Source organism: Nannobrachium achirus (assembly GCF_963921795.1).
Source record: "Nannobrachium achirus genome assembly, chromosome: 1".
Classification (NCBI taxonomy): domain Eukaryota; kingdom Metazoa; phylum Chordata; class Actinopteri; order Myctophiformes; family Myctophidae; genus Nannobrachium; species Nannobrachium achirus.
Window position 1 is genome coordinate 67,951,889 of NC_137810.1, and position 22,500 is coordinate 67,974,388.

General features: G+C 42.9%; 1 protein-coding gene across 1 annotated transcript in view; it reads left to right on the top strand.

Annotated features, from left to right (window-relative positions):
- LOC308289557 (protein NLRC3-like) overlaps nt 1–22,500 on the top strand; it is a gene marked incomplete at both ends in the record, with an annotated part of 24,892 nt that overhangs the window by 1,287 nt on the left and 1,105 nt on the right. The window contains 4 exons of the mRNA XM_080731279.1: nt 16,470–18,251; nt 19,049–19,222; nt 20,155–20,328; nt 21,561–21,628. Coding sequence (XP_080587405.1) covers nt 16,470–18,251; nt 19,049–19,222; nt 20,155–20,328; nt 21,561–21,628 — 2,198 coding nt within the window. The remainder of the gene's footprint in view (nt 1–16,469; nt 18,252–19,048; nt 19,223–20,154; nt 20,329–21,560; nt 21,629–22,500) is intronic.

Consider the following 22,500-nt stretch of genomic DNA (forward strand, 5'->3'; position numbering starts at 1 on the left):
GAGACCTGACCATTTAATGATGATTAAAGATTAAAGAAATTATTATTTGTGCGTGCCTCTGCCTTTCATGTGCAGAGATCCACTCACTCACTGCAGCCGTGCTCTGTTAACTGATTGACATGCAGGCACTGTCAAAAGTCAGAGCGAAGGTGTAAACTTTATTGTGTAATATGTCGACTTATTATTGTCCAATACTGCTGGTTGCTAAGGAATCTATAACATTAACATCAAGACAAAAGCCAGGGAGAAAGGATGCTTTAGGCTATTTTCTATCTACAGTATATCTAGCTATGCAGGACCTGATCCTAGGTCAGCCTAAACGCAGCACACCCGTTCATTCTCCTGATCAGAGAGCACGCCAGTGCACACACTAGGGCTGCGAATCTTTGGGTATCCCACGTTTCGATTCAGAATCGATTCTTGGGGTCACGATTCACAATTTCTTTCCATTCTTTCAAATCAAACGATTCGAATTCAGAAAAGATTATTTTCCGATTTAAAAACGATTCTCGATTCAAAACGATTCTCGATTGAAAGCCATTCTCTATTCAATTCATATATCAGGATCTACTCCAGCTATCTCTTACCCTAACCTTAACCTTAACCTCTATGGACGTGTTGCCACTCCGACAATAAGAAGTCACTGTGATGACGTAATGCTGTGCCTATTCGAAAAGTAACCAGCAGCAACAACAACTACCTTTTCCGGTTTTACCTTCAGAATAAAGTATTTACACTGCCCCATACCCAGGCCCTCATGCGACGGCATGGCACGCCACTTAACATTATATAGACTGTAGACGCATTTGATGTACCAGAGCGCAAGAAGCAGGTGGCGGAGCGCACTTTCAGGTACCGGAGCGCAAGAGGCAGGTGGCGGAGCCAAGCTCCGGCATTAATTAAGCCCTGGGTCTTGAGCTTTTGAACACGTGTAGCAGAGTGACTCAGCCTGATGGCCTCAAAAGTCTAGTATCTCCCCTGGTACAAAGGGATATCCCTTTGGTCTGATGGTTAAGATACACAGGAAACCCACGTTTGAATCCTGGTCGTTACACATGGGGATATATAACAACCAAGGTGGTAATTATTGGTAACTAACTGGGCCAGGTTATAGGAGGCGGAAGTCCCCTAAAAGTCTTACGTTAGGCCTACATGTCATTTAAAGGTTTACTCTGACTTTGGTGTGAACCTCAGACAGTAATATACGTTTCTTGAGTCAATATTTGATATCTGATATTAATTTAAACAGTTATATGAGAACCAAAATGGTGATTGGTTATTAGAGGTGGAATTCCCCAAATAGGCTACAAGTAGGCTACAATGAAGAATTTCTCCTGCCGAAAACAAATTAAAGAAGGAATTGAAACCGCTGTCAGCAATATTTTAACTATTTATCTGTCCCTTTAGCAAAAATAATGATTTGTGGTTGTCTGGGTGGCCTAGACAAAAGGACACCCAGACAACCACCCAGACAACCACCAATAATCTGACCCGAACGTTTACAGAAAAAAGTGAACTGAGAAAAGGAAAAAAAAAGGAACTGAAATCATACGGCATGTATTTCACACGTATTTCATTGCACTTTCGGTGCGAGTTCTGGCACCCATGGAGAGCGTCAGGGAGCGTCATGGCCATTCCCGGCGGTCACGTGGTTTCCCTTCCTTATTTGAACTTGCAAAAAACAAAGGTAAATCCAAGACAACATGTCTGATTTATTCATGCTTGCACACATTCTTTTAACTCATACAAACACAACATAATATCTAATAAATTATCGTATTACAAAAAAATCACAATAAAAAATCATAAAATAATAAATCATGACAATCATGATATCTAATAAATATTATCTAATACAAATGAGAATCGATTCTGAATCTTGCCATGTTAGAAACACGATTCGTATTCGAATCGATTTTTTCCTGCACCCCTAGCACACACACACACACACACACACACACACACACACATTGATTGATTGCTTTATTAACAGTTTTTTTTTTAAAGCCGAAAGTACACACACGTTACGCACAGTACGGGTCCTCTCGGGTCCACTCGGGTATAATGATTGACTGCCCCGTGTTCCGAGGGAAATGCCCGGCTTTGAGTGATTATGATAAAACACTGACCGAACCACGTACGGGTCTCTCGGGTATTCGGTTAATTTCGGGCCCCCGTGAAGACCTCTACTTCACACATCCTGCCAGACAATAGATTTCCAGGGATTTGCAGACCATTGCTTGTAGATCAGCTTACAGACATGCGTACCGGTAGGTGCTTCCAAATTGCAACGCACTCGATCTGCCCCGCACACCATCCTCAGTGTTTGCTATGAGAACATAGGCTAACATGGTTATATAGCCTACACGCACACAATTAATAGCTTTGTATTAGCCTACATAAATGCCAGGCCGGCTGCCACAGTACTTTTAGATAGCCTTTTAAACCAACCTTGCTATCATTGCAAAACAAACTAATGTAGTATTAATGTATTATAGCACACACACATATATATATATATATATATATATATATAGAGAGAGAGAGAGAGAGAGAGAGAGAGAGAGAGAGAGAGAGAGAGAGAGAGAGAGAATGAAGTGTTCACACACAGGCACATGCACGCATGTACAAATAGTTTCATGAAGGAGAACAGGTTCTATGTTGACGAGATATGAGTAGGTGTGATGTAAGACATGTCAACCTGACAATGGAAACACATTAATGAAGGTATGCCAGCATGTCAATCAATGCACTGCAGTGTCACTATAGTGTGATGTCATGCAGGGCTTATAACTTTTAAACGTTTAGGTTGGAGAAAATCTGTAGGAGTAGTGCACAGAGATGTGTTTTTCTTTGTCTTATTGTAGTCATAAAACATTATGAGACAATTTGTTAAAATGAATAAACTAATGAGAGTGATACTAATATTTCTCTCAGGTGGAAGAGCACATCACTGCATGTTTGGATGCACGCACACACACAACACCTCCAGCTGAACCCAGACAAGACTGAGCTTCTCTTCTTCCCAGGTATGTCTTAATGCCAGATCTAAACTATTTCTAATTTTTTTTTCTTTTTCTCTTTACTGATTTTTTGTTTTAGATTGAAATTCATATGCATTTGTTATATTGTTGTTGATGTTCTGACATGTTTATCTTGTTGTATTATCTGCCGACACACACCCACACCTACAGTACCGCGACGCAAATACGCGCATAAAATTCGGCAAAAATTGAATAATGTGATCTGTGGTGCAAATTGTTTCGGGCTGGCATCACACAACCATAACCTCACACAGCAGAGAGGACACCACGTGAAGGGTTCCTCAGCAGCAGCCAGGCAGTCGCAGCAGCAGCCAGTGGTTTAAAGTAATTTACTTACTGTACTTGTAGGTATTTGTACTTGAGTATGTCCAAATTCCAGTACTACTGCACTACATTTCGGATCCTATTGTATTTTTACTCAACTATTCATTTAAATGTACTTTTACTAGTAAGAAATTTGAGTACTTTTTTCACCACTGACGGCAATACTAGCAAACAGCCACACAGACAAGACACGGACAAGGAGAAACACTGTTCCCCTTGGCCTCAATGCAAAGGGATGGTCCCTCGACCAAGTGCTCTCTCTCTCTTTAAATAGGATAGAGTTTAGCTTGCTTTGATACACACTACAAAGAGAGAGGAGTTCGCCAGCGAATGTTTTAAAAATTCGACACAAGAGCGAATAAATAAACAGACGCCTTTTTACCCGACGGAAATTCGTAGTTGGTGTGGAAGCTTGCATTGACTTTTTTCTAGACAAAGGCTTCAGCTGCTCGCGCGTGTATGTGTGTGTGTGTGTGTGTGTGTGTGTGTGTGTGTGCGTGTGTGTGTGTGTGTGTGTGTGTGTGTGTGTGCGTACGTGCGTGCGTGGCCATGCATAAAGCATGTGGAGAGAGATATTTATCTGTCTTTATTCTCTGCTGTTGGAACGTGTTTGGCAGAAACTAACACCCCTCTCTCTCTCTCTCTCTCTCTCTCTCTCTCTCTCTCACTCTCTCGCACATGTGTGATTGAGCAAGAGCGTGGTGTGGAGGGGGTGAATCTACGGATTGAGTGCCTATCGTTTTTCTATCTATTCTATGCTTTTCTCTTGGGTTAAGTTTGGGTGTTATTCACTGTTTTAGTTGCGACCGTCAGGTCGCACTTACTATCAAAACCTCCACCGGCTGTCTGTCTGTCCCTCCGTCACACGTCACGTGTCACACTTTTGCCCTGCTCATATCTCCGCAACCGTTGCCCCGATCCATGCCAAATTTTGCACACACACTCCTTGCCTGCCAAACTACAACCTCCACCCATCAATTCTCACATGGCCCTCGTCTAGCGCCACCATGACGACGATTCTTGCAAAACACATTTTTGGACACTGCTCCTACAATTTTTGCCCTAAAATCACGCAAATCGCTACACAGTATGTCTACACTCATCTCATCAACATGGATATGTCCCATTTAGCGCCACCTTCAGGTTGATTATTAAAAACACATTTTTGGACACTACTCCTACAGATTTTGCCCTAAAATCATGCGAATCGTTACACAGTATGTCTACACTCATGTCATCAAAATGGATCTGTCCCATATAGCGCCACCATCAGGCCGATTTTTTCAAACACATTTTTGGACACTGCTCCTACAGATTTTGCCCTAAAATCACGCAAATCGGTACACAGTATGTCTACACTCATCTCATCAACATGGATCAGTCCCATATAGCGCCACCATCAAGCCGCTTTTTACAAACACATTTTTGGACACTTCTCCTACACATTTTGGCCTAAAATCACGCTGCGACCTGACGGTCGCTTATCTCCCGATTAGGGAGTCTTACTGGTGTTTAAACCCTGGTGTTGGTAGTGGGGTCTGTAACTGCTGCGCGCTGCGGCAGCGAACGCTGCCGTCGGCGTCACAACTCATCCGCACTGCCAGCGAGTGAGCCTTCTGACGGCGATGTCGCCTCGAAAAACCGTCCTCATGTGTGTTCCTTTCAAGGAATATTAAGACCAATTCACAATTTCATGATTATGATACCAGACAATCCGGCAATCTCCATCCTCCCTGTAGTTGTATCACGCATAGCCAGTTTTCCATTAAAGACAGAGGTTCTTCTGGAATACACACATACTTCTTGCCAAATCCTCATCTTCAATCTGTAATTTTAAACAGCCTGATAAATCAAGCCTCTACATTTAATTCTACCACATAAAGTGGCCTTGCTTCTGCATATGCTCTCTCACACACACACACACACACACACACACACACACACACACACACACACACACACACACACACACACACAACACACACACACAACACACGCACACACACACACACACACACACACACACACACACACACACACACACACACACACACACAAACATTTTAGGTACTTTTTTATCATTCTAGTTTGAATCTTGTGTTTTAACATAATTATACATACTTGTTTATTACTTTATGTGAGAACCTTGTATAAGCCCTTTATGGGCTTCCTTTCTCGCCTGCACTTATTTTCATGCTTTTTTTAAATAATGTTCACATGTATTGTTTTTTTATTGTGCAAATAAATAAATCAAATAAATCAAAATCTATTTCATTGCCTGTAACCCTGACTGGATTAATAAAGACCAAAAGATGATCTATTTCATTGACTGAAATCTGACAGGTTTAATAAAGACCTAGAGATGAGTGAGTGTGTGGAGAAAGAGGAGGGGGGAGCTGACAAGCATCACATCCATAGAGCAGAGTCTCCAACATTTCCTCCCCAGCCTGGACCTCCGCACACTAAGTATGTCTCTCCAATGTTTATCTATAGATTATAAGTTACCCTTTACCACTACGAAGCAGAACCAGAACTTTCTAGAACCTGAACCTATTTATTTGTTTTATTCATAGCGCACAGCCCGGTTTCAGACAAGGTTCTAGGAGCATTTCAGGTCCTGCTCTCGATGTAGTACTATACGTGAGTTCTGGGAACCAATGGGCAGAGCACTGCTGGTCAGGACTGGTTATATGGAAAGCAGAACTTGGTCCCGGAACTTCACAGGTTCTTGAAAGTTTTTGGTTCTGGAAAGTTTTGGTTCTAGTTCTGGTTCGGCCCAGTAGTGGAAAAGGGGCTTATGTGTGCAGTTTGTGAATGAAGTTCTACAAATCATTATGTGCTGTTCAGTGGTGAAGCTGCACTATACAGGCTGACGTTGCTGCAACGTCCAGGAGTTGAAACTCCAAAACATTTTTACCCTGCTATACTTTCATACAGGGGCCAATATGTCTGTATGCGGACAAATGTGTCCGTGGCAAAGACTTGGTCTTGTCCGTGGGCCGTGGCAAATTTGAGATTTTCTTTTTTACACACCATTATAATGTCAGAATTTCAGAATCTGAATATTTGTGACACTTACCGGTGTCTGGCACATTATGAGTCCACTAGTTCTCAAATGTTTTATTTGCAAGGACCCCCTTGAATTCACTCAGTGAGTGTACAAATGGAACCACATGGACCCAAGAGGGTCCATTTGGTTCCATTTGCTCACTCTTCAGTCCAGACTGTTTCTGGTAATATTATTGTCTACTCAGTTTGTATGTCCGTGCCATGCTTTCATAATTTGATGCAACAACAAAGAATCTTGAACAAACTTTTCATTCACACGATAACTGTATAAAAATGCATTATGATTCCAGAAGTCTTCACCACAGAGCAGAGTCTCCAACGCCCAGCTGTGTGTCTATGAAGAGTGATCGGTCTATGGGTCACCCTTGGAACTTCAGTAATGAACCTGGAACTCCACACACACAGTATGTAAATCCATTAGAATCCATTACAACAACAAACACTATAAGGTGACACGTGTGTTGCACAGTGTGCAAATTATATATAGGCCTACTAGTATTTATACTAGTCATTATTACCTGTAGGCCACCCATACTTGTTGCTTGACCAATCCTCAAGCTTGCATAAGGCGCTCACTTCCCACTTGGCGGACAGACATTTGCTTGATTAATAGTTAGATACAAAAAAAAAAACACACCTAGTGTGAGGTGAGCGGTGCTATTTATGAGTTAATGTCATTAACCCATTTAGGACTGAGGCCGATTCTAAAAACGACATCTAAATCCTGACAAGAAAAACCGTGTAACATTTATTATGATTCCAGGAGTCTTCACCACAGAGCAGAGTCTCCAACGTCCAGCTGTGTGTCTATGAAGGGTGACTGGTCTAAAGATGAACCTCTTAACTTCAGTAATGAACCTGGACCTCCACACACACAGTATGTGAATCCATTACAATATACACAACACTATACCATGGCACATGTGTTGCATAGTGTGCAAATTATTACAAATAAAACAGAGTATTAGAATAGTGTGCTCTCCCTGTCCAAGCATTACCTATAGACTGAAAGTTATGATATGTGCAAGTTTTTTGAATAATAATTCAACCTATGGCCACTGTGACCTATAAGCTCTACCTATTTGCCATGTATTTAATTTTGTTAAAGAACCACTTAAATCTTGGGATTTTTAGACGTTTTGAATGTTACAGTGGTATCATGGCTCCCCCTAATGGCCACTGAAGGAACATGAAACTGACTGACCACATGCTGTTGCATTTCAGTCAATACAAGCAATCAGATAAATACTGAACAACATGTTTTATTTAGAATTGTATTACATTAGCATTATGAATATATTATAATTTTATATAATTATATAGGCTTTGATTATCAATTATGTCAAGTTGCTGCATTGAATTGCATTGAATTGAACTGATTGAACTGAATTGCGATGCATTGCTGAATCGATTATTTTTGACACCACTACAATATACTAAATGCTAGGTTATGTGTGCACTAAATAGTTACTAAATAATCAGACATAGTCTAATGACATGTGTCCTCTCTCTCCAATCCTTATAGTCATTATAAATTAATATAATGTATAAATTACTATAGATTATTGCGACCGTAGGTCACATTTTTACCAAAAAAAAAAAGAATTAAAAAAATATGGTGCATTTTATATAGCGCCTTTATCCAAGGGGCTTTACATTGTGCATTACATTCGTTTACCCATTCACACACCGATGGCGAAGGAAACCATGCAAGGCACCAAACAGCTCACCGAGAGCAACTAGGGGTAAATAATCTTGAACAAACTGACCTTTTTCATTCACACGATAACTGTATAAAAATGTATTATGATTCCAGAAGTCTTCACCACAGAGCAGAGTCTCCAACACCCAGCTGTGTGTCTATGAAGAGTGATCGGTCTATGGGTCACCCTTGGAACTTCAGTAATGAACCTGGACCTCCACACACACAGTATGTAAATCCATTACAACAACACTTTAATGTGACAAGTGTGTTAAACAGTGTGCAAATTATATATAGGCCTACTAGTCAGGCCACCTATACCTGTTGCTTGACCAATCCTCAAGCTTGCAAAAAAATCACACCTGGTGTGAGGTGAGCGGTGCTATTTATGAGATAATTTCATTAACCCATTTACAGACATCCCAAGTTGGCGATCACCATTTCCGGGAGGTCACCTGTGCACGCGTGCCCGCGAATATCGTTTTTTTCGCGGATTTTACTAATTTTTCTACGGTTAAAAATTGTTAAAAACGGCGGAACCATTTAGGCTTAATATAATCAGGTTAATTTATAGAATGATGTCTTACCTATTTGGGAGAAGGTTAAGTCACTCTCACAGTGAGACACAGGCTGCCGTGCATCGCACAGGCTGGCGCAGCTTGTCCAGTTGTATGTCCAGCGAAAAAGAACCGACAGCTGTAATGTACTGTTATTTTATTCATATTAAGCAAGACCTGTCAAAAACCTGTCTGTTTACTGTTACGAGCTGATTATATTCTCGCGCGTGAGAGTCTCGACTCTCGAGAGGAGAACCCAGTCTCCATTTGACACCAGTGGTTGGTCACGTTTAGACGCCCACATCTCCCACAGCGAATTACAATCATGCATTTGCCAGATTGACAGTTCAACGACAAATTGGAACCGGATTAGAACACTCGCGGATCGCAGATACGGCTTTTTCGACCGGATCCAGCCGGATATGGCAACATTTGCGGGAGCGGCCAGGATTTCCGGGAGGTTTAGTGCCACTCGCGGGTGTCCGGGAGGAGACGCTGATTTCCGGGAGACTCCCGCAACATCCGGGAGACTTGTGATGTCTGCATTTAGGACTGAGGCCGATTCTAAAAACGACTAAATCCTGACCTGAAAAACTGTTTAAACATTTATTATGATTCCAGAAGTCTTCACCACAGAGCAGAGTCTCCAACACCCAGCTGTGTGTCTATGAAGGGTGACTGGTCTAAAGATGAACCTCTTAACTTCAGTAATGAACCTGGACCTCCACACACACAGTAAGTCAATCCAGTACAATCCATTACAATATTCACCAGCGGTGTAGCCACGGGTGGGCCTGACTGGTGAGGATTGGAGCAGTTACTGGCAAGTTAGACCCAAACTTGGGGGGCCACATTTGTCCCCCAGGGACAAAATCAGAGGCCCCTGGGGGCCCATGGGTGCCACAGGTGCACCGTTCGTCCAATCTGCGCCAAACTTGGCATAAACACTGTTCACGGGTCTGCCATGACAATAGTCTAACCAGGGGCCACGTTAGGAGCCAACTCAGGGGCCCCTGGGGTGCAACTGTTGCACCGTTGATCCAATCTGCACCAAACGTGACATACACAGTGTTCAGGGGTCTGCCATGATAATTAGTCACACCAAGGGCTGCATAAGGGGCCCCCAGGATGCCAAAGGTGCACCATTGCTCCAATATGCACCAAACTTGACCTAAACACTGCTCAGGAGACTGCAAAGACAATAGTCACACCAAGGGCTACATCAGGGCCCCCAGTGTGCCATATCAGGGGCCCCTGTGGTGCCAAAGGTGCACCGTTGCTCTGATCTGCACCAAATATGGCACAGACACTGTTCAGGATCTGCCATAACAATAGTCACACCAGGGGCCACATCACAGGCCCCATGGTGCCACGTCAAGGGCCCTATAGGGGCCCGGGGTGCCACACGTGCACCGCGATAACAGGTGCTGTTATCGCGAGCTGAGCTCTCGCCAGCAATTGCCGGCACTCTCCTCTCCTCTCCATTGTCTCCGTGTAAGCAACTGAGTGTGTGTTTAGATTTTGGAAGTGTGTGTATGTGTATTTCCCTATGAGGCAAGAAGACCAACCCAGGTCTGTTTCTGATCGGCGTAGCCTGAAAATCTCCCCTAGGTCAACCAATCATCGCTCTTCTTCAACACACTCTGACAGAGAGCAGACAGGCTCCCCTCAGTCCTCTCTCCGCGGCAGGGAGAAACATTCCATTTGGACCACAGAAAGTAACGAGTAACTAGCCCCTTCACACCACAGTAACAATAACGGCGTTACTGAATGGGGAAAGTAACGAGTTACGTTATTAGTTACAGAGAAAAGTAGTTTTGTTACATAACGCCGTTCTTTGTAACGCCGTTATACCCAACACTGGTCATAACACGCTTTATTTGTACACCCAGACGTTGCATTTAGACCAGAAGAAGTGTGTCCAATCCAACATCTGCATTTCATTCCTTCATGAATCTTCTCCCCAAGATGCTGATGCTGTGACTGCACACATTGTCATCTGCCCATTCGTCAATTTGGTCAAACGAGAAATTGGTTGAACAGAACTCATATTTTGGGACCATCGCTCCATTGTTTACAATGGTTTGTAATGCAGGCCCATGTGTTGGCCGCAGTGTGAATATGGTCAATAGCACGCTCTCATCAATGACGTGGCCAAGGCACTGGCGCTGTCCGAGGTGCTGAACTCTGCCATCACTGTGTCTGCTGCATGGCCCTGTGGAAGCTCTCACCTTTTTTAGCGGAGTCTCCACAATATGATTAAATTAAATAATATACTGTATGAAATAACATGCATCTCATATTGTCCCTCCTAAGGGCTCAACTCCACCAAAATTAATAATCATTTTCATCCTGACTATCATCCTGTGACATGCTAATCATGCAACTGTAGACATTATATTACACTTTACATAATCACTGCTGGGTGACACAGAGACAGTTGGCCTCCTGTTGAGAGGAGGGCTGTAAATCTATTCCAGTAAGCACATTTTACACTCACCACAAAGTGGGGGCAGGTAGAGACAAAGACAGACTGTGGTCCTCATTAAGTGTTGTTAACGAATTGTTCATTCATCCTACATTAAAGTCATATAATACATTATATTCCTCTCCACAGAGTGTTGACCACACCCAGTCCAACCACAAGTGGACAAAGTAAGACTGGACACCATTTATACTAATTAACATTTCATGTTAATAACTGAGATGCTTAAAGGAGCATTTCGCCCATTTTCAGATCTTTATTGTCACATCAACTGGTTTACTGGTGTAAACTGGAATTGAAATATTTCAATATTAAGCTTTGTTGCTTGTCGTTTTCTTTAGCATAACAAAGAATATTAATTTGGGCTACACCAATGTAGGGGAGAGCCGCCTCATTTGTAACGCTTCATAATTGCGTTGACTACTAGATCTACTAGTTTAACAGTGTAGAGAGAGGATAAAAGTCAGAGTTGAACAGATCCATGTATGGATAGACAATAGACATGAAACGTGTCAAAGTGAACTCATGGGACACAAATTCCGTATTGAAGCACTTTCCTCCGTTGTGCGAGGCGATGGTGTCGAGTGGAGGATAACATTAATGTGTTTGTGTGTGTGTGCGTGCATGCATGCCATGTGCATGCGTGTGTGTGTGTGTGTTGAAAGGCGAATCTTAAACAATTATCCTGTAGTGTAGTGTTTAATGGTATGTTTTGAGTGCGAGCAGTCTAATCCAGGCACGTGACACACATAGACATGAAAGGGGGCTTGAGCCCCTGCCCTTTCATCTGTCTGTAACAAAAGTGCCTTCTCCAGACCATGAATGCAGTTTTGAAATGCAAATGCTCCTCTTTCCATGCCATACCCTGAAGGCAGCATTCAAGAGAATTGCAAGTTTTGAAATGCAAATGCTCCTCTTTCCATGCCATACCCTGAAGGCAGCATTCAAGAGAATTGCCTTGTCCAAACTTTCCTGAACTTGAATGCAGCATCTTATGTTAACACTTGGGTGACTGAAAATAAAAAACTACCACTACGCCTGCATTTATCGTTCATTTTGACCGTTAGATTCTCTCCCTTTTGGCCCAGGAGCGCAACACTTCCTCCCCCTGCTGCCAGCGGGGGTTCTATTGTCTTCCGAATTTGAATTAGCATTTCAATTGACCTCTCAACTCTCGCTTTCAATGTTAACTTCATGGTTTAGCAGGAAAAAAACAGGCTTGGGAAAATGACACTAAGTTTGTAGCATGATCTTACTTTTAATGTCACTGGTTTAATTTCGTATCGCTTCGCAGCGCAGCCCAGCATCCGCGCCGAGGCCTTTGTATTATAGCAGAGTGTTGAGTTTTGAAAGTCATTTTAAAACAGTTTGGTTTTGCATGCAGGAATAAATCAATGATCAGCGTCTTTGCGCACAGTGCGCCATGCAGTTTGAGTGGTTATAGACACGTTTGTTTATCCAGAAACATATTTTTTATGGCTTTGTTTTATTTACGATTTGGGAGATTCAAGGCCAACACAGCGGGGCGCACCGCGCTATTGATTATGCGGTGAAAGGCAAGGTTATGTGATGTCCCGACATCACGCACGCATGCATGCATGAGAGAGAGAGAGAGATATGCCTTGCGCTGTATATATAGGAACGAACGCATGCATGGTTCGATCGTGGACGTGGTATAAAAAAGTATTAAAAAAAAGACGTGGCGAGAGAGGCAGGTTCCTTTCATGTGGGAGAAAGAGAGAGCGTAAAATGAAACCAAATGGACCCGTATGGTTCCATTTGGCTTAGTTTTGTTCATTGACAATATAGGGTATTTTGTTACACAAATAGCCAATCTTCTACAAGCTCACAACGCCATACGAAGCGAAGTAAAAGAATTACGCCTTCATATGTCCCGATTTTCATTCGTATTACCTATTATTAGACAACTCACAAAACCAGCCAATGAATCATGTTTAGGTAATGTGATGTCCCGACATCACGCATGCACGCATGCATGCAGAGAGGGAGGGGAAAGAGAAAGAAAGAGAGCGCTCTCGATAGTTAAATATATATATAATAAATAAGGTTCCATTTGCGCAAACTGGGCTCGGGAGAAAGAGAGAGAGGGAACGGTGTAGCAGAGATAGACAGAGCGAGGCAGAGAAATTATGAGAGAGAAAGAGAGAGAGAGAGATAATTCACATTCTCTTCACTCTGTAAAATGTTCACGTAGTGTTTTTTGCTTAGGCATGTAACAATGAAAAGCAAATGATTATCCATTAGAAATTAAACGTGCAGGACACAAGTGTCGGGTGCCTATACTGTTTGATCGGCACCGTGACATGCGTGCCCGTCTAAAAGCCGTCTCCACTCGGACAGAACAGGCTGACTGCACCGGGAGATTAGGGCCGTGTCTCCCGGTGCAGCGTGTGCCGTGTAGGCATATCAATACAAGATATTAATTTTGGCAGATAACTTATAGATCACCCAGTTGTTCTTTATATGTATTATTAGCTGAAATGATGCTTAGCTTTTAGAAACACACTGTGCAGTGGCAGCAGCGTCACACTTCTCCCGGTCAGCAAGAGCATCATCTCCCCGCAAATGATTGCTCCTGCACGGCTTTTTTTTAATGTCTTTGCTAAGCTGACAGTGAAATGCAAAGGATCCATTACCTTGAACAAAGGCGCACTCCGGGAGCGCTAAACGTGTGAATTCTCTTAGGAGGGGGAGAATGGGGGAGAGCGGTCTTTTCTGCCGATAACTACCGTCAGAGTGGTATAATTGTATTTTATTTCATAATTAGGAAACGTTTCAGAAGCGGAAAAAAAAACGAGAACATATATCTTGAGTATTTAGGAAAAGTCATGGAAGGGGAAATTTCTGAGACCTTCACAGGGAGAGTTATTGCACTTTGAAATCTCAAAATCGGCCTAAGGGACCGGTTAGTCACCCGTGTGTTAAAAGAATTGCCCTCTCTGTGTAGAAATCCATGCCGTTATGCCATATCTCCAGTATTGACTATATGCTTAGTTCAGTGTGGTATCAAGAACTTAAAATAGCCGACCTCCAAGCTCACAACATGTCGCAGCCTCTGCTATTTTCAATATTTTTAGAAATTTCAGTCCCTGCCTCTCTAAGATTCTCTGCACGTCCCTGGTCTAGTCCAGCAGAAAGGAGGGAGACGGATTAACTACGGGGGAAAATCTCACTGAGAGCACGCGATTTCCTCATCGTTGCAACGCAAGTGCCACATCCAATGTGCTGTGAGCCTATAGCTCCGACTGGCTAAAAGTCTGTCGGAATTTTCGAGCGCTTCATAATGACGTCGCTTCAGGACAATTTTGGAATCTGGTTATTGCCTTTGTCGCTTTTAGCAACAAAGCAAAAACTGTGGGTGAAATCAGTTTTTGTGCATTAAGCTCCATCTTTATTATTTACATAAGAAGAAGAGGGGGGCAAGGGAGAGAGAGAGAGAGGGGGAGAGAGATAGAGATGGGGGGGGGGGGGGAGAGAGAGAGAGAGAGAGAGAAAACACTATTTATCTACCTATTAACACATAGTATATATATATATTTGTGCAGTATAGGCACCGATAGATATAGACATAAGGGCCCTCATTTATCAACATGGTGCAAACAATTGTTATCAACAAGATTTCCACAATTGTCTGCATTTATCATTGCATCGTGACTTTGACGTTGTCGTACTCAGCTCTTACGTCAAAATGTGGACACATGTATCCACTCCAAAATGTATCTAACAAACTAATGAATAATCCTTGTGAATATAATATTTTATAAAGGCATACATCATGGACATGCACGCCGATTTTATTTTATAAGTGACAATGATAACAATTAAAATCTAGCCATATGGAAACAATCTAAAATCCCTTATTTGCAATGTTACAAGGTGCTTAATGATTCACCCATTTAAACAAGTGCTTTATCAGTTATTCAGATAAAATTGCTGATCTGGTTCAGACCTAAGGTATACAAGAGCATTTTCGGGTGTCTGTACCGCCCTAACGCTGATTAAATCTTGTTGTGGACCGTGAGGTCTCTAAACATACAGCGATACAATGATATAGGTTCAACGTTGACTACACCAATATTTATGGAAACAAAATATGCTGTTTTTTTACACTTCATTGATAAATGAGGACCTAGGTGTGTGAGCAGCAGCAGATATATACTCTACGTTAGTTCAGGTGGGAAAATATTAAAATCAGCGCGTTATACTAAAGCAATAAGCCACAAGAGGCGAGTGGTTACCGGGGTAGTATACACCGGCTGAGAGGCGTTGGGAAACACGAGGCGCCAGCCGAGTGTTTCCGACCCTCTCAGCCGAGTGTTTCCGACCCTCTCAGCCGGTGTATACTACCCCGGTAACCACAAGCCTCGCGGCAGGTCACAATATTGCAACATGAAAATCATAGCATTCCATTATTTAAAGAAAAAAGTACACTTCTCCGCCACCAGGAAGAGACATTTCCTTGTTTACCAGCCACATCCCAGGAACGGTAGCCAGTGTGTGTTTATAAAGTCACGTCATTCTTTCTGCCAAAAAATAGGGAAACAACACTTATGTGTTAGATCAGTCTCATGTTAAGAACCATATTCGATCCATACACATGTTTATTTTCATCCAGATTTAGCTGCTATGTGGGTGAACGTCACATCAAAAACGCTAGCATAGCAACCTAAACTAACAGCCGAGTATGTGCCTGGAGAATAGAGGCGCTTGTTGCCTTTACAAGCCCCGCCCGGAGCCATTCAGTCACTGTCCTATGCAAGCGGTCAGGGCTTAGAAGCACCCGCACGGCAGGATTTGAGAGAAAATCAAACGCTCGCTTCTCTAGTTTAGCCTCACGGCACAGTGGAAAGAAATAACACACCTGGCTTTAATATAAGGTGTGGGTTATAGTCTCATATACCACGGCAACCAGCCAATCAGAATCAAGGAATGGAACTAGCCGTTTTAGAAATGGGATTAAGGTGTCAGAGTGAGTCAACAACATAGTACGGGCGAAGTGCTCCTTTAACCCTTTAAAATCAGGAACGCATCTTGGCGAGCTTGTACATCTCCTATATATTTCTTACATTTTTTTTCTTTTTTCTTTTTTACATTTTTTAAACATCTTGCAAATGTTAATTGGTGTGCAAACACAGCAGTAAATCTTTAAAATGTCTTCATTGTATTCTCATAGCAGGTGTCAGTCCGCAGGAGGATTTAAAGGTTTATAAGGTCAGTTTGAACCGTCTTGATCGTGTGACATATGTCACTGAAGTGCCCTCCCTCAGCAGCATCTACACAGAGCTCTACGTCTCAGTGGGAGAGAGTCAAGGGGTTAATAACCAACATGAGGTCTGGCAGCTTGAGACAGCTTTCAAGAAGAAGACCATCCATGACAAACCAATCAAATGCCGTGACATCTTTAAGCCCCTCCTCCTTGGCAGAGAGGCACCCATCAGAAGGGTTCTGACCAAGGGCATAGCTGGCATTGGAAAAACATTCTCTGTCCGTATGTTCACTCTGGACTGGGCAAAAGGTTTGGAAAATCAAGATGTCATTCTCCTGCTTCCCTTCTCATTCCGGGAGCTGAACTTGATCAGAGATGAGCAGCACAGTCTTCTCTCACTGATCCATCGTTTCCATCCAACATTAAAGGAGGTCACAGCAGAGGAGCTCACTGTCTGGAAAGTTGGCTTAATCCTTGATGGTCTGGATGAAAGCAGGATTCCACTGAAATTCAAGAACATTGACATTGATTCTGATGTCTTCCACAACAATGACATTGTTTCTGATGTCACAGTGACATCATCAGTGGGCCTGTTGTTGACAAACCTCATCAAGGGGAATCTGCTCCCCTCAGCTCTCCTCTGGATAACTACCAGACCTGCAGCAGCCAATCAGATCCCTCCTGAATATTTTGACATGGTGACAGAAGTACGAGGGTTCACAGACCCTCAGAAAGAGGAGTTCTTCAGGAAGAGATTCAGTGATGAGAAGCTGGCCAGCAACATCATCTCACACATGAAGACATCAAAGAGCCTCCATATCATGTGTCACATCCCCGTCTTCTGTTGGATCACCGCTACCGTTCTGGAGGACATGTTGAAGACAGATGAGACAAAACAGCTGCCCAAAACCCTGACTAAAATGTACGGCCACTTCCTGTGGGTCCAGACCAAGAGGAAGAATCTGAAATATGACGAGACACACAAGGTAAAGGATAAAGACAAGAAAAAGAAACCAAACAAGAGACAGAGGAAGAAGCAACACCAGAGAGAGAATCAACAGCAGCTCATGGAAGCGGACAGGAAGTTACTTCTGAAACTGGGCAGGCTGGCGTTTGAACATCTGGAGAAAGGTAGCATGATGTTCTACCAAGAAGACCTGGAAGAGTGTGGTCTTGATGTGAAAGACGCCTCGCTGTGCTCAGGAGTGTGCACAGAGATCTTCAAAGAAGAAACTGTTCAATCTGAGAGAAAGGTCTACAGCTTTGTTCATCTGAGCATCCAGGAGTTTCTGGTTGCAGTCTACCTGTTCCACTGTTACACACAGAAGAACATGAGGGTACTGAAGACATTCCTGGGAGATGATGTCAGTTCCTTGGCTGACTTCCTGCTGAGAGCCTTTAAAGAATCCCTGAAGAGTAAAAATGGCCACCTGGACCTCTTTGTTCGCTTCCTCCATGGCCTCTCACTGGAGTCCAACCAAAGTCTGATAGGGGGCCTTCGAGGTCAGACAGATAACAATCCAGGTGAAATCCAGAGAGCCATCAACAACCTGAAGGAGATAAAACGTGAGGATCGAAATCTCTCTCCTGACAGATATATCAACATCTTCCACTGTTTGATGGAGATGAACGACCATTCAGTTAATCAGGAGATCCAACAGTACCTGGAGTCAGGGGACAGATCAAAGACAAAACTGTCTGAGAGCCAGTGTTCAGCTCTGGCCCACATGCTGTTGACGTCAGAGGAGGTTCTGGATGAGTTGGACCTGGACACCTACAGAACATTACCAGACTGGGAGAAATCCAGACTGATCCCAGCTGTGAGGAACACCAGAAAGGCTCGGTTAGTGTGAATAGAAAACTGCTTAGAAGAGAATCAATCTAAAATCATCTAAAACTATTATAAAATTATGTTTAATGTAAAATATCCAATAATAGTTAGGTCTAGTGACTGGTGGTATTGTGTGAATGTGTAAATAAAGGCTAGTCCTATTAAAGCTAGGTAAACAGAGACAAAATACACACCAACAGGGAAAAGGGAACATATTACCACACAGAACAGAAGAACTCAAGTCCTCTGTACCATAGATATAAAAAGCTAGATCCACCGCTGCAGTTCATTGGAGCGACGTGTAACAACTGGAGGCCGGACGTCCAGAAAATAACTGAGGGACCGCTGCCAATAACAGCACAGTTATGACCATCTGAGGATGGCCTTATGAACAATGAGTTTAATTTAGTTTATTGTGTCTCCTCCTCAGATGGTTATAACTGTCTAGTATCTGCTCTCGTTCCATAGGGATATCCCTTTGGAGTAATGGTTAAGATATTGGACTTTCACGCGGGAGACCCGGGTTCGAAGCTGGGTGGGATGGTTCAGATCACCTCCGTCATCTGGAGGGGATTGACCACTGTAAACTTTTTAGCAACATTTTCACATTTGTGGCACCCCTGGTCTAAGCATAAATGTGCTGCGTGAAGTATACAACCCTCACCATGTGATTAATATTTGGGGGTTATTTCTTTTTTATTTCCTTTTTCATGATTTTGGGCATGTTTTATTTATTGTTTTTACTTGAATAAGAACTTGATTTAATCTGTGTTGATAATCTCTGATTTTGACATATTCTACATTTACAGACTTGTTGGCTGTCGACTTGAAAAACCAGATTATGAAATTGTGGCTTCAGCTCTCAGCTCTAATCCTTCACATCTAAGAGAATTGGATCTCAGTTATAATGATGTGTCGGATTCATTCATGGAACTCATCTCTGCTGGATTAAAGAGTCCACATTGTGAACTGGAGATACTGAGGTCAGATTAATTAACCAGCATTATTTAGATTAAGACATCCCACACTGACTATAGTAATGATATGGCCCGAGTTTGTATTTATTGTATTTATACAGTAAATACAATATGTGATCCATCGTGGCTGCTAGGGTATCATCACGCCCAGTTACACAATCATTGAGTGTCAAACTGGTGTAAACACAGACTGGAAGGTTTGCTGGTTCCCCAGCACACCAGTACCAGCAGTTTAATGTCCGTTTCATTTAGCCAATAAGGTTGATGTCATAGTAACCCACACTGACCAGAAACAAATAATAGTAATAATAGTTGAAACGGCACGTCTGTATGTCACACTTTTTTGCGACAGTAGGTAGCAGTTTAGTATGAGCACATCTTGCCTCCGTACGTGTCAGGTTTGTTTAACGGTCTATGAGTTTGACTCTCTGACATCACGCTCTGACATCACTGTGATGTCAGGTGTACCACACTAACAGAGTCCCTTTTATGCCCATGTATGGAGATCCCTGATGTAATCAATATTAAGCCCATATCCAACAGGACTTCATATTTAAATGCCCATATATGGAGGCCACATCGGCCACATACCACACTAACAGAATCCATATATGGCCAAGACAGATGGCCAAGACAGCCCATATATGTGTGGCTGGTTCTGCAGACAGATATCTCCATATATGGGCAAAGGAATTGAATGTATGATGTCAGATGTCATAGAGGCCATAGTACTTTCACATAATAAATAACTGAGTAAGCATGTTTGGGGTCTCACAGCATATCTCCATATACAGTACATGGATCTCCACATATGGGTACCATGGGGTCTCCAATTATGGGTAACTGGTCCGCTATACATCACAGTTGGCTGCCTCTTGGAAGATTACAATGATTTATTTCACATTATTCCTGCCTGCCTGTTCTTTATTTAATTACAGACTTGTTGGCTGTAACATCACACTGACAGGATTTGACATCCTGGCATCAGCTCTCAGATCTAATCTTTCCAATTTGAGAGAATTGGACATCAGTTTCAACTGCCTGCAGGAATCACAACTGGACCGACTCTCTGCTCTACTGAAGAGTGAAGAGTGTAGACTGCAGATCCTGAGGTAAATGCTGTAAATACTGTAAGGCGTGGATCTCTACTTGAACATCAACACAGCAGTTTGTTAAATATGGATTTCTCTGCAGGTTGTCAGGCTGTGGGGTCACAGAGGAAGGCTGCTCTTCTCTGGCTTCAGCTCTGACCTTCAACCCCTTCCATCTGAAACAGCTGGACTTGAACTTCAGCCACTTGGGAGGCTCTGGTCTGAAGAAGCTCTCTGCTGCACTGGAGACTCTGAAGTGAGTAGAATTGGACTGTGGCCACGTTGGTTAGTGCAGTGTTTCCCTTACAATGTTTAACTGGCTGGCCAGTTTGGAGGGGGGCTTCACCCATAACGTCCAATGTACAAGACCACCACCACAATCCTCATCCTCCATCCCTTTATATGTACAAGACCACCACAAAAATCCTCATCCTTCCATCCCTTCTTTAGTTGTACAAGACCACCACAACAATCCTCATCCTACATCCCTTCTTTATATGTAAGCCCACATGATCATTTAATAGTCCTCGTTCATCCATTGAATTTCCAGAGTAGAACATTTTCACGAAAATGATATTCATTACAGAATGAGATAACAGCACAGCATGGCTCTAGACATGTTAAAGTATGTCTGACATGAATATCAGAGCTTGAATATTGTTCATCAAATCCTTGACAGATTTAATATACAGTGGTAGTCCTATATTCTAACATAGATTTAATATACAGTGATAGTGTCCTATTTTCGAACATACTTAAGTGTGTGTGTGTGTGCGTGCGTGCGTGCGTGCGTGCGATCGTGTGTGTGTGTGTGTGTGTGTGTGAGTGTGGGTGTCAGCTAGTTGAGACAGCGTGTTAGACAGTAAGACATTGATTCATTGTTGTTTTATTTCCTACAGTGTGAATCATGGAGGAGAACACTGGATTAAACCTCAACGCCTTACAAGATGTGAGTGTTTGTCTGTCTGTCCGTGACATTGACATTTTATACACTGTTTTATACTCTGTTGGCCCCTCGCTCCCTGTATTCAGGGGATATTATCAACACCTTCACCAATGTGTTTTAAACCAAAACCAAAACATTGATTTTCAACCCCCCTCTAGGGCAGTGGTTCCCAAACTGGGGTTCAGGACCCCTAGCAAGACAATTTAAAACAAAGTTCAATCAGTGTGTGAAGTGGCAACAGGATTGGCTCTTATTCAGCAGATAAAAATTATTCAGAAGTCTGGTGTTGCTGACCACATCCATAAAGGGGAGGGGGGAACAGCCCAACCTCTTACCTCCACACCGTCCATCACCCTCATGCTGCCCTCTACCCACGTGAGGTGCACCCTGGAAGATATGCAGTTTTATAATTATTATTACAAAATATTGTCACTAGAGTTTAAGCGGTTAATTAAAGCTGCAATCAGTAACTGATTTAAATGAATAAAACATTCTTTTATTTTGTATGTTAAGCATTTAAACGCACATCACTGACTGGAGTTCCTCAGGGCTCTGAAAAATATCAGATCTACAAACTCACAACCACAAATGGTTCCTCAAAGAACCTTCTTTGAAACATTAACCATTTAAACCCTGCGTCCCAATCTTGGACATGTCTTAAGTGAACATTCATCATAAATAGCAGATCTACAGGCTCACAAGGTATCGTGCTGCGACACATTGTGAACTTGTGGGGGGAGAAACATGAGCAGACCAAGTATACAGCCCTTGGAGACACAGGTCGATGAAGGGTTAAAGTGGATGATGGTTATTTATAGCTTTGGTTCTTAACCTGACTTTCGCCAGATGGTTTGCAGCATTGCGTATGCCTGCATAACGCTCTGCTTTACCATCTGGGCTCGGTCCAGCACAACCGATGTAAGGGGCGGGCCATTTTTTCAAATTCTAAAGCAGGTGATTGGATATGGCCGTGCCAACTCCAACCACTCATATTGGCCTGTCTGCATGACGTTGCACCCAGAATCCGCCTCCTGGGTTTCCACGTGGTCTGCAATCAGACTCTATTGGCTCAGAGCCGCTCAGAGCCCGCCCATAGCTGCCGCTGATTGGTCCGGCCCGGGACTTTACGAGTGTTATCAACTGTGCTGGAGCGAGCCCAGATGGTAAAGCAATGCATAAGCAATGCTGCCACCATCTGGCGAAAGTCAGGTTATTGGTTCTCAAAGTGTGGTCCAAAATGATTAATA